We start from the raw sequence: 14,029 nt of genomic DNA, 5'->3' as shown, positions 1-14,029 counted from the left end.
GCACAGTTCTCGTTATGTTTCCGTTTCATTGTATGTGAATAATTGATATTCTCAGCCAGAATACAAAGATCACTATACACGCAGAAAGACTATCTAGTTCTCTTCAACCCAATCCATAGACGTGCCAATAACAGATACCCGTAGCTTTCCATCCTTCATCGTAGCAAGGGCATCTACACCTGGCCTCAGAGTATTCATGATCCCCTCAGTCCGATGAGCAATCATGATAACCGTATGATACTCAAGTTCTTCACGCAGAATATCTCCCACAATGGCCTCCGTCTCACGATCCAGAGACGAACTAGCTTCATCGAGAATAATAATCGGTTTCGTCGGCGCAGTCGCCTTCACACGGAGCAGCATCCGACAAAGTGCGAAGAGCTGCATCTGACCGGCGGACAAGGGGAGTATTGCCGACATGGGAAGATTCAGTATAGTGTCAACATCTGTAGAGGCGGCAGTAATCTTGTCCCAAAGGCGAGTTCTCCTCAGTGCTTGTACAATCTCATCACTTGTGCATTTATTATACGGGTCCAGATTAAAGCGGATAGTTGCTGTAGGAATGTTAAAGCCGTCTTGTGGCACCGCGATCATGCCGCGTTGTCGAAGGATCTGTAAAGGCACGTGTGCGATGTTGATGTCGTCAATGCTAATGGATCCGTGTTTGGTCTCGAGGAGTCGAAGTAAGGAGAGCATCAGTGTGCTTTTTCCACTACGGTAATCGGTCAGTGTTTGCTCCATGAAGAATTGGGTTGCTGGGTAAACTGTACCTTCCCGTCCGACCCATGACAATGAGTTTCTGTCCCGGATTGACTCGAAATGATACATTGCGCAGAGCGGGCTCTGATTCCTCGGAGTATGAAACCGTGATATTCTCGGTACGTAGGTCTCCTGTCGAAGGCCATCGTGTACCTGGCTCTAGAGCACCTTTAGCAGCATCATCGTTCGATACACATTCCTGCACATCCTTGAGTCGGGCAACGGCGCCAAGGGAGGTCTCCAAAGAAGTCCAGTTCTGGACTAATCGTAATAGCGTAGTGTTGGCCCCGATCATCATATTTAAGGCCATTCCGACATCAGCCCCCGTGAAGTTCCGGTACATGACCGTGAGTGTTATCAGACCTATGGCAATGATCGCCATTAAACAGTCCAGCGCAATTTTAAGCCAGCACTGCAAGCAGAGAAGCAGGTAGTATGGCTTTTGTGACATGTCCAGTGCCTGGATATTTGCGGTGGCGAATTTGTCCTGCCAACCGAAAGCACGGATCGTGGTAACACCACTGGTCTGGGATATATTAGACATGACTTATCATGGAGGTGTATGAGGAATGTCAAGAGCAGATTGAGCATACTGTATCTAGGAAATTGGTGTTCAGTCGAGACCTTGCCTCCAGGTCCAGAAAGCGCAACTGACGAGAGTTGCGAAGATAGACTTTCTGGATGAGGTAGACCAGTATGTAACATGGTGGTATCGTGGCAAGCATCACCGGCTGTACATACACAATCAAGGCTACCTGCATTAGTAGCTTGAAGATTTCTGGAACAGACCTGGTTAGGACAATGTGAGTGAGAGGGTGGACTGGAAGCTTACGGGTGCTTAGATTGGCGAGAGCGGAGGGTAGTTGCTTATCCACTAACGCTATGTCTTGGGAGAACCTGTTTAAAGTGGTGCCGATCTGTGTTTTTGCAAAATAGGACAATGGGGCTCTGGATTAAGGTACCCTGCATTAGCAAAGAGTAGTGTGATGAAAGGGAGGTGAAGGCTGACCCAAGTACCCGCTCAAGCAGCTGAGAATGTAACACTCTCCCCGAGCGAATCGCAACCTTCATCTGCGAGAACCTTCAATGTGTTAGATGTTAGTGAAGCTAAGTCAGTAAACAGGGTAACCAACCACATCGTTCCACTGGTTGCTGCCCACGCAATGAATGATATCCCGGCATAGAGCCCCATATATCCATTAAGCTCCCCAGACGAAGTCTCTGTTGCCCATCTTAGGACATATTGTGAGAAGGTCAAGCAGAATGAATATGTGGCGGTGCAGACTGTCATCAGAAAGGCATTTTGGTAACCAACAGCATTGAAGTAGTACCCTGTGTATGATTTAGCACGCATTGTACAACTTTGGAGAAAAGAACCTACCATAGAGAGCAATATCGCCAGCATTCCGTGATAAGTCTTCGGCAGCGTTATCGATTCGCTGGTTTTGACCAGGCGCCTTTCTGTCATACAGATCTGAGGGATGGGTAGTCTGATAGCTTGCAGCGGAGGGAACAAGGCTACCCGTAATTTTTCCCTGATGAACGGTGCTAGGATCATGGAGGCGTGCCTCCGAGCCTTGAAGAACCAGTAGTCTATCTGCCATGGGGAAGAGCTTCGCTATGACGCATTAGAAAACCTGACTGGTTTTAGAAAAAGTAGACTTACGGGTGTTGCTAATGAGCAGAACACCTGCGTTCATTTTCTTGAACAGCCCCCTGGGGCCCAGTAGCCTATCAGAAATCTGCTCTGCGACATTTTTGTCCAGGGCACTGAGCGGGTCATCAAGGATTACCACATCATATCTCGAGTATACCGCGCGTGCAAGAGCCTGCGTCAATTAGCGACTTTACCAGGAACAACCCACAGTAATAATCAACATACTACGCGCTGACGCTGTCCACCGGATAGGTTCATCCCGTTATTCTCGATAAACGTCGAGTCACCGTTGCGAAGGCTCTCCAAGTCAGGACTCAAGCAGCACGCGTCCAGGACAAGCTTGTACCACTCTTGGTCAAAATCAGAGTCACTAATTATTGCATCTCGAATAGTAACGCTGGGTAGCCAAGGAGCCTGGGCACAGTATGCGATCTTCTTTGATGCAAGACTAATTGACCCGGTTAAGGGTAATTCTCCAAGCAGGGCCATGACTAGCGTTGTTTTTCCACTGCCAACAGCTCCAGTACAGACGACTAGCTCTCCTCTAGAAAGCCTAAAGGAGACTTCTCGAAGTATTGGTGGATTCGTCTCTGATGGAAGTCTAATGGAGACGTGATCCATTGATACCAAATGTTGGCCCTTTTTGGCATCAATATGTCGGGGACCTAAAACTGATGACCGACTAAGATACGCTTCGATGCGTGAAAAGTTTGCGATTATACCCACAGCACGTGGGACTAATGTCATGACCATGTTGGCCGGATGCGTGACCATGGAAAGAAGAGCGATCGACGTGAATACATCGTTGGCGTGCAGTTCTCCGGTTCCAGATGACAGCGCATATAAGACCAGAGTCAGTACCGGCGCAAATATACCAAGTGAGTTTGCTTTGTTACGTTAGCTTGCAGATGTTGATATGGATTTATCACATACCGCTGGCATTATAGGCGACGAGAATCCACCTTAAACGTTCCGACAGGCGTAACTCCTTGTCACGTAATTGCGAGATACGACACTGCGTTGCATCCACCATACCTATCATCTTCAGGCTCTTGATGCCACCAAGTACACTTGTAGTCGTGGAAATGCGCTCTTGCGTTGCAGTATTCCATTCCTTCTGTCGGGCTTCAAGGTGCTTGGCAACGTATGCACTCATCCGCGAACACACTGTAGTGCATTAGTACGATGAGCATAGATATTCAGGATCCACGTAGTAGACCGAATATGATAGCCAGCGGAAGAAAAGCAAACCATTGAAGCCGGGCAGCCAGTAGCATTGTGCCGATGACCACCTCCAAGATATAGGCCCATGTGTCATGAAGAATTTCCCCCACTGACTCAACACTGTCAATATCGGAGCTCATTAGGGTCACAGCCTCTGATTTAGCCTCTTTACCGGGGAGTTTCATCGCTTTATCGTGTACCAAGCCGATCAAGGCACCCCTAACCATGATTCGCAGTCGATCGATATAACGTTGATATATTGCCGCAGAGGCCGCCATTCCTATGTACGTAATCGCGGCAGACGAGATAAGCCAGATGCCACGAGCTGTGTCAGTAGCCGTATCATTCACGAAGCGGATAAGGGCGTCCATCACTAAGGGTTGAGCGTAACGAAACACGATGACGAAGAGACGAGGAATCACGGGCAAAAACAAAGCAAATTTAAGGCAACGTGCCAAATTAAGAGGAAGAGCCCATCCGGAGGACTCAGCTGATAGATATTAGCACGATAGTTGAATTTAGATGAAGGCTCTCACCTCTTGAAGTCCACGCTTTAATTGCTCTCGTACGGAGAGTTCTTGATGATAGCATGTAATGGATTGCAGGCAATTGTGCCGAATAAAGAGTCGAGATATAGCCTTCCCTCAGCATAGTACTCATCCAAGAGAGGGAGGCAAGACTAAAGGGCCCAGCCGCATCCTCTGAGGTTGACACCTGCGACTTTAGATATCCTTCCCATCCCCAGGAACGGATATAGGTGAGAAGCCATAGTGCTTTCAAACATGACCTTAACACAATTGCGCCACAGTCAAAGACTGTTTCACATACCATGCCCCTCATCTTATGCATCTCTTGTGCTAATGCAACAGCAAGGTACGCAGGTACCAGGTGCGGCGATTGAACTCCTCGGCCATGTTCAAGGATGGATATAACAAGAATACCTGCTACTACAGCAACCGAGAGGTAATTGTCCAGGGCGGCTAGACCATTGTGGAGATGCGCGTCTGGCCCAGGCCCAGTTACAAATATCAAGTGAATTATGCAGAGTGCGACTGCGATTACCTGCGATGGACCCTCCGGAAGCAGAATCTGGCTTCTTTGGTAGGTTGTAAATGCCACAGACTCTCCGGGCCATTTCAAGGAGGAAGGCCAACGATAGTACAATTGACCCCCATTCGCTGTTGGTGGCCTGAGAGAAAGTCAGGATCATTGCGCTTCAATCACCACCAGGAACTCGAATATTATGGAGATTGCGGTCAGTGCCACGAGTAATGAAATTTTGGAACTTGTAGGGAGGTGGAAGTGGCGGTATGCTGATAAGGAGACTGATGCACGTGCAGCCACAAGGGGACCGAGCTCCACATGAGGTGTCGCTTGTCGTGGTGCATCGATAGTTCAGCCTTATGTCTCAGATAATATTACACGCTAAACATGCAGCCAATGACCAGTTGGGCTGCGGTGGCACGTCATAATTGGGCGTTGTGCCGCCATTTTTGCCCTTGCAATAAGAAGGCACTTCTCAATCCATGATGAAACGTTCAGATATTTAGACCGAGTACACGTTGGTGATGAGACTTTGACTCCTAGGTACATAGCCTCCTTTGATCAATAGATAGGCCCGTCCTGCAACTCGGTATCCTGGATGAAGGCATCCCACGTAGTCTGTTCTAGTCAGTATAGGACAAGTTGAGTAGCATGAAGTACGAACCCAATCAATATCTACATCCAGTGTCTCCTTCTCAAGCGATCGGTCGACACTATCAAAGGCTGTGAATGGAGAACTGAATCCCTGAAGATCTAAGGCATGGGCTGAAGTAGTTGCAGATTCGGACCGGAAGCTTGCGATCATCCGCACAATAATATCATAAACTCTCCCAGCTTCTTCGTAGGAGTCCTTCGCGTGTCTCCATAGATCACAAGACCTTTCTAATATCTGCAGTATATCGATGCTCCTGGATGCATCTGGGTTGTTAAACCGCCGCGCGAGCTCCAACTCCAGAAAGAGAATCATAGCAGCTAGAGTCAACACCTGTCTCGTTAATGAAGACTTGTACCACGACGGCTCTAGTGCCACTTGGTAATCTAGTAAAGTCATCGCGGAGGATAAGCATCGATCGTGAGATAGCTTGAATCTGCTATCGAGCAGCCCTTTGGCCATAAACTTTCTATGAAGAGTGCACATGGCTCTGTGATACATTGAGCAGAGGCTGAATCTGGAAACCTCTGCTGCGTTTCCTAATGGGATAATATTGCCCTCCATGTGGACCTTAAGGTGTGAAGGAAACTGCTCATATGCATCATACAGGGCCTGGTCAATTTCGCGAACAGTGTCGTAGGTGATAACCGTTGGGGTGTTGTTGAAATCTGCAATGCGTCCGATCGCACGGAAGAGGCGGGTCTTTGCTATTATATAGGTCGTTGCGGTAGGCTCTTCCAGAGGCCTCGATGGCGGGAGGGACGTCGTTCCTTCCGATAACTCCCAGTCGTGGATGTTTCGTGGCTCCATTGTATCCGAGAATAGTGTCGAGCCCGTTCGAGGAAAGCCGCCAAGGAATGAAGCCATATCGTCCATGATAATGACCGACATCCAGACCCGACGTCGATATTCTGCCTGAAACGGCGAGATAGACGGGGAGTGAGAAGGGTCCCGATGGTAGCCCATGTTTATTGCAGCTCGTACAATGACTCCTGTCATGATCCATAGTCCGCGACGGTTGTCGTCTTTTCTGTTAAGCTCAGCTGTTGCGTTGAACCTCAAGGTCTCGATAGTGTAAGGAAGGCATTTAGCAATGTCGCCATTGAGCAAACACTGCGCTGTACGGATACGATAGAGCTGAAAGAGTGACTCCGAGATGCCTTCGTACTCTGGCGGTTCTCCGAATTGATGAAAGGAGAGCATTGTGAGGCCAAGGATTGAGAAGAGGAGGCCCAGCCATATGAAGTTTGTGCGGGACGGGTCTTTCCAATGCTCGTTATACTGATGTGTGGTTAGTAGGTAGGTGAATATTATGGCAGTAAAGAGATTGATACCTCGCGCATGAAGGTTGGTATGTGTAAGATGGCTTTACAACGGTAAGTCAGCTTTTTGACATTCATTGGACGAGGTCACTCACGGGGCACAGATATTTGGAATTTCTCTGTGTCAAAGAATAGAGCTATGAGCTTATCGACCTGATGCTTTGGCGGTAATGTAGATACAATTTCTATTCGCTCCAGTGGCTTGACTTGACCAAAAAGCAAGCTTGAGCCGTCGGCAATATGCGAGGGAGCAGACCGGACGACCTCATCAGCGATTTCATCCTGAGTTTCGGTCCATGTTTGCTTGAGTGTGTTAATCTGTGAAGTATTAGCTGGCGGGGCTTTACTTTTCAAAGGCACTGGACACAACGTCAAAGGAGCGGCTGCTGTTCGCTAACATGATAAAGGGGAGACGTGATGTAGCTAAGATCAAACAGTGAATGGACCAACATGGGGGAAGCAAAATAGTCTACAGCAAAGATGGACAGGCAGATTAGAATACTCACCTCTTCCAAAACGTCATACCACTCATCACCCCCTCGGTACACCGAGCGAGTGCCATCAATCATCGTCGTCCCAGCGCATGCGACTTCTGAAGCATGCGACTGCGCACCTTGCAAAGCCTTATTATCGTCAGGTATAGAGCTCTCCGGTGTATGAGGCGTATTCTCAGCCAATCCATTCTTCCGCTCAGCAATCAGCCTCTTGACCAGATCCTCCAAGTGATCGATCCTATTCTTCATCTCATCTCCACCATCCCGACGCGTAGGGGTAGTGCCATTGTTAGCTCCTCTGAATCTGCAGGACGACTGCTCATTGCGAGTGATACAGTTCTGACAAGGCTTCTCGCGATTGCATCTCAGCCTGGATCCGTCAGCCGTTATCCTGCACATAGTATATGTGGTGGATCTACAAACTTCCTAGCGCGGCAAGGATCACATGACAATGGGATCCGGTGGCGCCGTTTTGGTTGGTGAGATGGTCTGGAGGCCCAAGTGGGTTTTGTGACACCATTGGATTCCATAGTGACTGAGGTATAAGAAGCTGGAATGGCATGGAGTTGGTTAAGTCCATGGCGATGGAAGCAGGATCCCCCGCTTGGGATAAGCTCGGTGCACGTGACTTATCTCCGCGGACTTAAGGGATCCGACTTATCAACGAGACGCGGTGGTCCTTGATGACTTTGCTTTCCAGTATAATGGTGATAGTAAGATATGCATGGGAATCTCGTCTACAATTGCTAAGCGAAGTAATTCCACCACTTCATGACTTTCTTACTTGTGCCCGAGCTTTGGTCAAATTACAAGTATATTTGATGTCCCTGCTAAAGTTCCAGTAAATGGGTGCTATCTGATAAATTGCCCGGCGCTCATAATCCATTAATTCATCAAGCAAAGCCTCGCGTCTTTGACGAACTGTCGGCGTCAATAATCGCTCTTTAAGCCTCAATCAATCCAAGAAGGTTTGCGCGTGCTGTCCTGGTCTTCAAAACTGCCATCTCAGCCGTGGGATAAGCCTGCATCAAGTGTAACGCAGCCTCCTCACAAGCATACAGATTTGTCATAGCCTGCCTTCGGACCATGATATCCGAGCCCTGAAGATCCAACAAACTAGCCTCAACAGCGAACATCAGTATAGTGACTGATGCTCCGGGAAGGAACAGAAGTAGTCCAAGATCCTGCAGCTCCGCGAGTACCTTTTTGATTTGCGACGTGGATCCCCTTAGACCTTCCATGTTAGGACGCGCAGTGCTGGTTTGCTGGCTATGCGTTCCTGTGCGGTATATCACAGCCATGGTGGCTAAATATAGCAGGTAGAGAAAAGCTTTGTGCACTAAAAATACTGTTTCGGTCGGATTTCCATCAAAATCGGCGGGAATGTGTGGTGGATGGTAAACTGCGTTAAGTGGAAGGAATTGAATCCAGGAATAGAGGAGCTTCTCACAACTGGGTCTGATGGATGGCGAAATACTGCATTTAGGGGCGAGTGAATAGAAGCTGCTGCGACGTGCTGGGATTGGAACCCATGCCCCTTCGTATAGGTAGTCTAAGATTGCCCCAACACAGTAGGAGAGTTTGACTAGTTCCTTGAAGAGCATCGCAGACTGTTCTTGGCTAGTGTCGGTAAGCATAGCAGAAGCGCTACCTAGGCTCTCATGAATGATTTCATCATATTCCTGAGATGCATCGCTCATAAGATGAAGGATTGAATCTGGATATATGTTGACTGGCATCCGTGGGGGCCGACGAGATCCAAGCGAGATTGTTCGATCACGGACGTAAAGGCAGCACCACATAGTGGATCTGAAGGAACGGCTATCGCATGTCCAATCTTCATCATGGAGCAGGCCTATTCGTTCCGCAGTGGAGAAGGCGATATCAAGCCAGTAGGACGGCCCTTTGTGGCGTGACATATCTCCATGCCAGAGAGTCATCAGCAAGAGAGCTTGGATTTGCGTATAGGCACATGGTTCGGATTCAAACTCGTAAAGAACCTGCTAGTCGCTTAGTACATATGAAATGTGATGTGTTGTAATCAGTACAGACCTTTGTACGTTCAAATAAAGCTCCCGTTAGCTGTTCCATTTCGTCATTGCCTCGCCGAGCGAAAATACTGCCGGCAAACATGACAGCTTGGTATAGTAGTGGTGAATTGAATTGAGCATCATCTCCAACTATGACTTTTGAGAGAAAATCCCCGAGATCAAGAATTGGTAAGAGCGGATGAACATATTTGACATACGCCGCCAATAGCTCGTTGCGCAAGGCTGGTGGCAAGAGCTGCAGAGCTCCTTTCCTAAGCAAATACTCACTGTCCTCAGGGGAGACCGCTGGGAGTCGACTTCGAAATTTCCGGTCCGGTCTTGTAACATTTCCCTTGCTCGGAGCCAAATAGGAGACTGGCTGCTCGAGAAGTCCCTCAATATCTGAGAGAAGGTTGTCAAGAGGATAGGTAGACAGGACATCAGGCTTGATGGCAATGTGTGGTTGGCCTGATATAGCTTTGGTCCCTGAAACCAATAACTGGGAAAGAGATTCTATAAAGACTGGTGAGTAAGTGCGGCAGACAGTACAACTTGTTACATACCACCGTCGAAGAGACCATTGCTTTCCCAATCATCCACACTGCCGGGACTCTCTGTGTGGGGAATGGAAATACCAGCATGGGTCCCACTAGAGTCCGAGCATGGCGAAGACGAGGCATTAGTGTCAGGAGAGGACGCCGTGTTCGGACTAGTTGAAGACCTTCTGAGTGCCCTATAACATACAATTGTCAGAAGCCTTACTCTAGCGCCAACATTATTCCATTGTATACAAAGAGCAGCAAATGACTCTTGGCTACCAATACGCACGGAAAGCTAGACAGAAAATACCTTCGTGATTTCGTGTAGACACACTTCAGGTTTCTCAAGTTGCATCTGCGACACACAGTCGCTCCTCGTGTTAACTCGCATCGCACCTTTGAGCTCCGACATGCAAGGCAAGCGAGTAGAGGCCGCTGTGTTACACGACTACAGACCTGAGATCGAGGGCAACTCTCCATGTCGGATAATATTTCCTGAATCGCTCCACTGAAACTTGACCAAGAATTTGCGGTCGAGACAGGCCAGTCGACGGGTGCAAGAAGTAAATATGGAATAACAATCGCATCCCTTTCATGACCAAGTTCCTGACCTGGCCCAAGATTCAGCCACCGGACATGTGCAGGAAGCTCATCTTTTCCGGCGGGCAATTGGGTCTTCTCCACCAGGATCCACATTCTCACCAGCTCAACGCCGCGGAACATGAAGGGTCACAAATGATTTGTCAATCCAGTGGTGTGCCGGACGATCGGCTTGCCAAGTGCGTAGCCTATCTAGTCTAGACTGAGCTTCTCGACCTTCCCCCGCTCCAGCTTTTTGAGAGTTTCGAAGATCATCATCGTTAAACCAAGGCGCAGTACTGTACACACAAAACAGTGGCAATGTACGTATTTGGGATCCATTGAGCTTTAAGAAACCATTCTTTAAGCATATTGATCGAGCGAAATTGTCTCATGCGTCTTCTAAGTAGTCGAATGGCTGTTGTGAAATAGAAACTTGACGATGCGGAGTCCGAGTATTCCGGGCTCAGGAGTTTTGGTGATCACCGCCGTTATCTCCACCGGAAAGACAGCCACCGGAACTATTACACCAACCCATGGATCCCGTGACCCCTATTATCCGGCGGCTTGCCACATACCATTGAACTCCGCGGACATTGTTGCTACTGTGGCCATAAGCATTCTATGTGGATACATGTGAGCATACTAAATAGCAGTTCAACTATCGCGATGCTTGCCCTTCCACCTTCCTCTGTAGACTTTAGCTTGGCCTCAGGAATATCAACGAGCTACAAGGCTGTACAGATCACATTGACTCCCTCCCGCTCTTTTGACTAGGGAAATGTTCGGCCCCAGTTCCACGTACTGTTTTGATCATCAGGGACCAAGTTAAACATGGCTATGCACGAGGTCAGTCAAAATTCGAATTGTGTCTTGGGAGATCAAGGGCCATTACATTCTCCAAATGCACCAAATGTATCGTCCAGCTGTTGGAAGGCCTGGGCAGGGAGGAAATCATATGGTCCCATTACGGCAGGGGGCGCATTATAGTCTGTGTCCCAGGAACCTTGGACAGGGTCTACAGCGGCCTGCGCTGCGGGTCCGTGAATTGTCCTGGAGCGCCCGGCACTCAAGGAGTCATTCGAGGGGCCGTCCACCCCAGAACCAGTTAATCGCGTATCAGAAGGGCAATGTGTTTCGATATTATCAGCCAAGGCGTGTGTTATCTCGCGCTGAGTAGTAACTTTCAGCAGCTCCGTCAGAAGCTGTTCAGTTTGCCTTGCTATTCGATCATGGCTCTTGAGACTTCGACTAGCGCGAATTATTCTTACCACTCCATCCTTTGCCTCGTGAGCGGTGGCCGTTAAAGGTTTCACAGTTGGAGGTATGCAGAGTATCACACCGGCAGTAAATTTTGTCATGGATACAACTGCTATAGCGAAGTGATTCTTTAATGTGTCAACTGGCACGCGGGATATGCGGAGGGCAGCAGCTGTGGCTCGGTCTAACGCCCTATGCATCGCATCCATTATCGCCCGCGAAGATGTTAGCCTGTTGATTCTTCGCTCCAACAGCGGTCTGTTTGCTTGTATGACCATGCCATCGTACGTCAATTGAAGAACAGCAGCCTGTAGATAGATTGTCTCCACCTGCTGCCTTTCTTGAGGCGGAAGCGTTTGCAGCTGCCCTTCAACGGTCTCCCAGCGACCATCTGCTTTCCAATAGTCAAAGTCATATAATTTCGGGACGGCTTTCCACCAGTCAGTGAGAAGAGCGTTCGACTCCTCGGTAATACGGATGATAGCTTCCAAGTTCTCTTCCTCTATTCCAGATGTCAGGTCAAGCCGACGGAAGCGGATAAGAATTTCGCGAGCAATCGCATACACATCTGTCTTTAAGACGTGAAATGGGGCGCGCGACGTTATTCCGTCGCTATTCTCCACTGATAGAATCCTTAGCAGGGAGTGGTCAAAGACCAGGTCGTCGACGAGCTGTAGATGACGAACGTTGGCCGAAGGCAGAGAAGCAGGGCGCCCATAGAGAATCGAGCAAAATGTATCCGAAATGATGATCTGGTTCCAGCAACGAGAGCGTGTCTCATTAGCGATAGAAGGCAGCGACGATGTGCTTGTTTCTTGAAGATTGAGGGCATATGCAGCTCTGAAAGCCATGCCACACGTGGTCCAGGCCATATTTGGAGAGCTGTGGAACATGTAATAGCAACAGAGTAGAAGACAGACTTGCACCCCTTCTATACGGCGGTCCTCCAAGATGTCAAGCACACGGGAACGAATCTCTGTCAGAAATTTACTCAGCAAATCCTGGGCATCAATTGAATGCGTGGATAGAAGAATATGACCAGGCCAATCTGCGTCAGGGAGGACTGATTGTAAGCTGATGACAGCGACAGCAAGCACCATCATGACCGCACCAAGATCCCGGCGTTGCCATTGATGCTGAGAGATGATTGGCTGGGCCATTTCTCTAAATGACGGCTCGTGGAGGACCAAAATAAACCACTGCATTCGATCAAAGTAGGCGTTGATCAATGCAAGCATCACAGTCGTTGGGGGCATGGGTGTCTCTTTCAGACCCCATAGTGAGTTATCAGCACCCACCATGCCAACATCACCCGGCACAGCAGCTTCAGTCAAGGTCCGGCCTGTCTCCTCCTCGTTATAAACCTGCCTGGCGAAACCAATCGCCGAAGTACCAGTTGCATATTGTTGAAGGTCCTCGGACGCTCTTCTCGGTAAGACCTGCGGTGTATCAGATCCGGCGGAAGCCGCTGGGGTGGCCGGTGCCTGATATTCAGAAACACGACGACATGATGCAGTGGTTGTCTCGCATTTGTGACCAGCACGAGTGCATAGTACACACGGACGAACTGAGTCACACTAGAAAAGATAAGAATCGCTCACAGCTGCTTATGTCCAAATGTGGGAGCCTACCTTGAGCTTCTGTCGACGACAACGGTCGCAAGCCTTGGATATTCGCGACCGAGTCGACCGCCTGGAAGCTTTCTGCATGTAGCAATTAGAGCGGTGGCTGAAGGATACGTCAGAAGCGAGGAGACCAATATCTGAGATTCCTGGGCTGTATTGAATAGAATCCGGGGTAGTGGAGAGAATGTGTTCGTGTTTGCCGGTGGAAAATGTGCGGGGACGAATGAAGCCCGCCAAGGAACCTGCGGCTGGGGCCGCCACGTGCGGGGAGTCAGGACGTAAGGCCACAAGGCTACAAGGCCACAACGTCATCAAGGCAGAAAGGCATTAAGGCTGTAAGGCAATAAGGCATCCGCTCGGGAAAAGGTTGCGACCGTCAAACAAATCATCAACATCAACATTAACAATCAATTGACCTCCTTTTGCAAAAGTTGCAAAAGCTTATTCGTGTGGATTGGATCCACCTCACCATCAATCTGCTGTGCGCGCTTCGCCCCTTCAACAAATCAACGGCGTGTGAGCAATATTGCTATTTCTGTCATTCGCGACATCCTACAAACTGGTCTAGCAGTGAAAGACTGCTCAGCCTGCCCATCACTTGTTGATCAGCCAGCTACCCAACCCAGCGACAACGAAAAGAAGATATTTCTCATTCTCCAGGACGCCGTCGACCGACTACGTAGTGATCTAAGCGATATGTGTGGTGGATATCGTTTTGGCCCCAGCAGCGATGATCACTGGAGCCACTAGAACGTGGCTGTCCTGCCGCGCCTCCTCGGTTTCGGTTTCGCTGCTTAATTGACATAGGGCGATGTCACATGAGATATTCTAGTAGGAATATTGT

General features: G+C 49.0%; 5 protein-coding genes across 5 annotated transcripts; all 5 read right to left on the bottom strand.

Annotated features, from left to right (window-relative positions):
- Positions 1 to 93: 93 nt before the first annotated feature.
- AKAW2_70111S (uncharacterized protein) lies at positions 94 to 3,458 on the bottom strand (the record flags this gene model as incomplete). The annotated part of the gene is made up of 10 exons (XM_041682656.1): positions 94 to 712; positions 771 to 1,285; positions 1,353 to 1,537; positions 1,592 to 1,707; positions 1,769 to 1,840; positions 1,893 to 2,091; positions 2,141 to 2,377; positions 2,426 to 2,588; positions 2,642 to 3,303; positions 3,350 to 3,458. 10 exons carry the CDS (start codon positions 3,456 to 3,458, stop codon positions 94 to 96), a joined length of 2,877 nt encoding a protein of 958 aa, XP_041546995.1.
- Positions 3,459 to 3,543: 85 nt separating this feature from the next.
- On the bottom strand, positions 3,544 to 4,231 carry AKAW2_70110S (uncharacterized protein; the record flags this gene model as incomplete). Its single annotated transcript, XM_041682654.1, has 3 exons — positions 3,544 to 3,583; positions 3,668 to 4,130; positions 4,177 to 4,231. 3 exons carry the CDS (start codon positions 4,229 to 4,231, stop codon positions 3,544 to 3,546), a joined length of 558 nt encoding a protein of 185 aa, XP_041546994.1.
- A 1,014-nt stretch (positions 4,232 to 5,245) lies between these two features.
- On the bottom strand, positions 5,246 to 7,682 carry AKAW2_70109S (Zn(II)2Cys6 transcription factor; the record flags this gene model as incomplete). Its single annotated transcript, XM_041682653.1, has 6 exons — positions 5,246 to 5,302; positions 5,349 to 6,617; positions 6,671 to 6,702; positions 6,754 to 6,976; positions 7,165 to 7,522; positions 7,576 to 7,682. 6 exons carry the CDS (start codon positions 7,680 to 7,682, stop codon positions 5,246 to 5,248), a joined length of 2,046 nt encoding a protein of 681 aa, XP_041546993.1.
- Positions 7,683 to 8,096: 414 nt separating this feature from the next.
- Positions 8,097 to 10,444, bottom strand: AKAW2_70108S (Zn(II)2Cys6 transcription factor; the record flags this gene model as incomplete). Its single annotated transcript, XM_041682652.1, has 4 exons — positions 8,097 to 9,152; positions 9,205 to 9,695; positions 9,746 to 9,915; positions 10,032 to 10,444. 4 exons carry the CDS (start codon positions 10,442 to 10,444, stop codon positions 8,097 to 8,099), a joined length of 2,130 nt encoding a protein of 709 aa, XP_041546992.1.
- Positions 10,445 to 11,073: 629 nt separating this feature from the next.
- Positions 11,074 to 13,269, bottom strand: AKAW2_70107S (Zn(II)2Cys6 transcription factor; the record flags this gene model as incomplete). Its single annotated transcript, XM_041682651.1, has 3 exons — positions 11,074 to 11,138; positions 11,196 to 13,137; positions 13,192 to 13,269. The coding sequence occupies 3 exons, from the start codon at positions 13,267 to 13,269 to the stop codon at positions 11,074 to 11,076; spliced, it is 2,085 nt and encodes a 694-aa protein (XP_041546991.1).
- Positions 13,270 to 14,029: the final 760 nt, after the last annotated feature.

The sequence above is a fragment of the Aspergillus luchuensis genome, chromosome 7, assembly GCF_016861625.1.
Source record: "Aspergillus luchuensis IFO 4308 DNA, chromosome 7, nearly complete sequence".
Lineage (NCBI taxonomy): Eukaryota > Fungi > Ascomycota > Eurotiomycetes > Eurotiales > Aspergillaceae > Aspergillus > Aspergillus luchuensis.
This window is presented reverse-complemented; position numbering and strand designations above follow the sequence as displayed.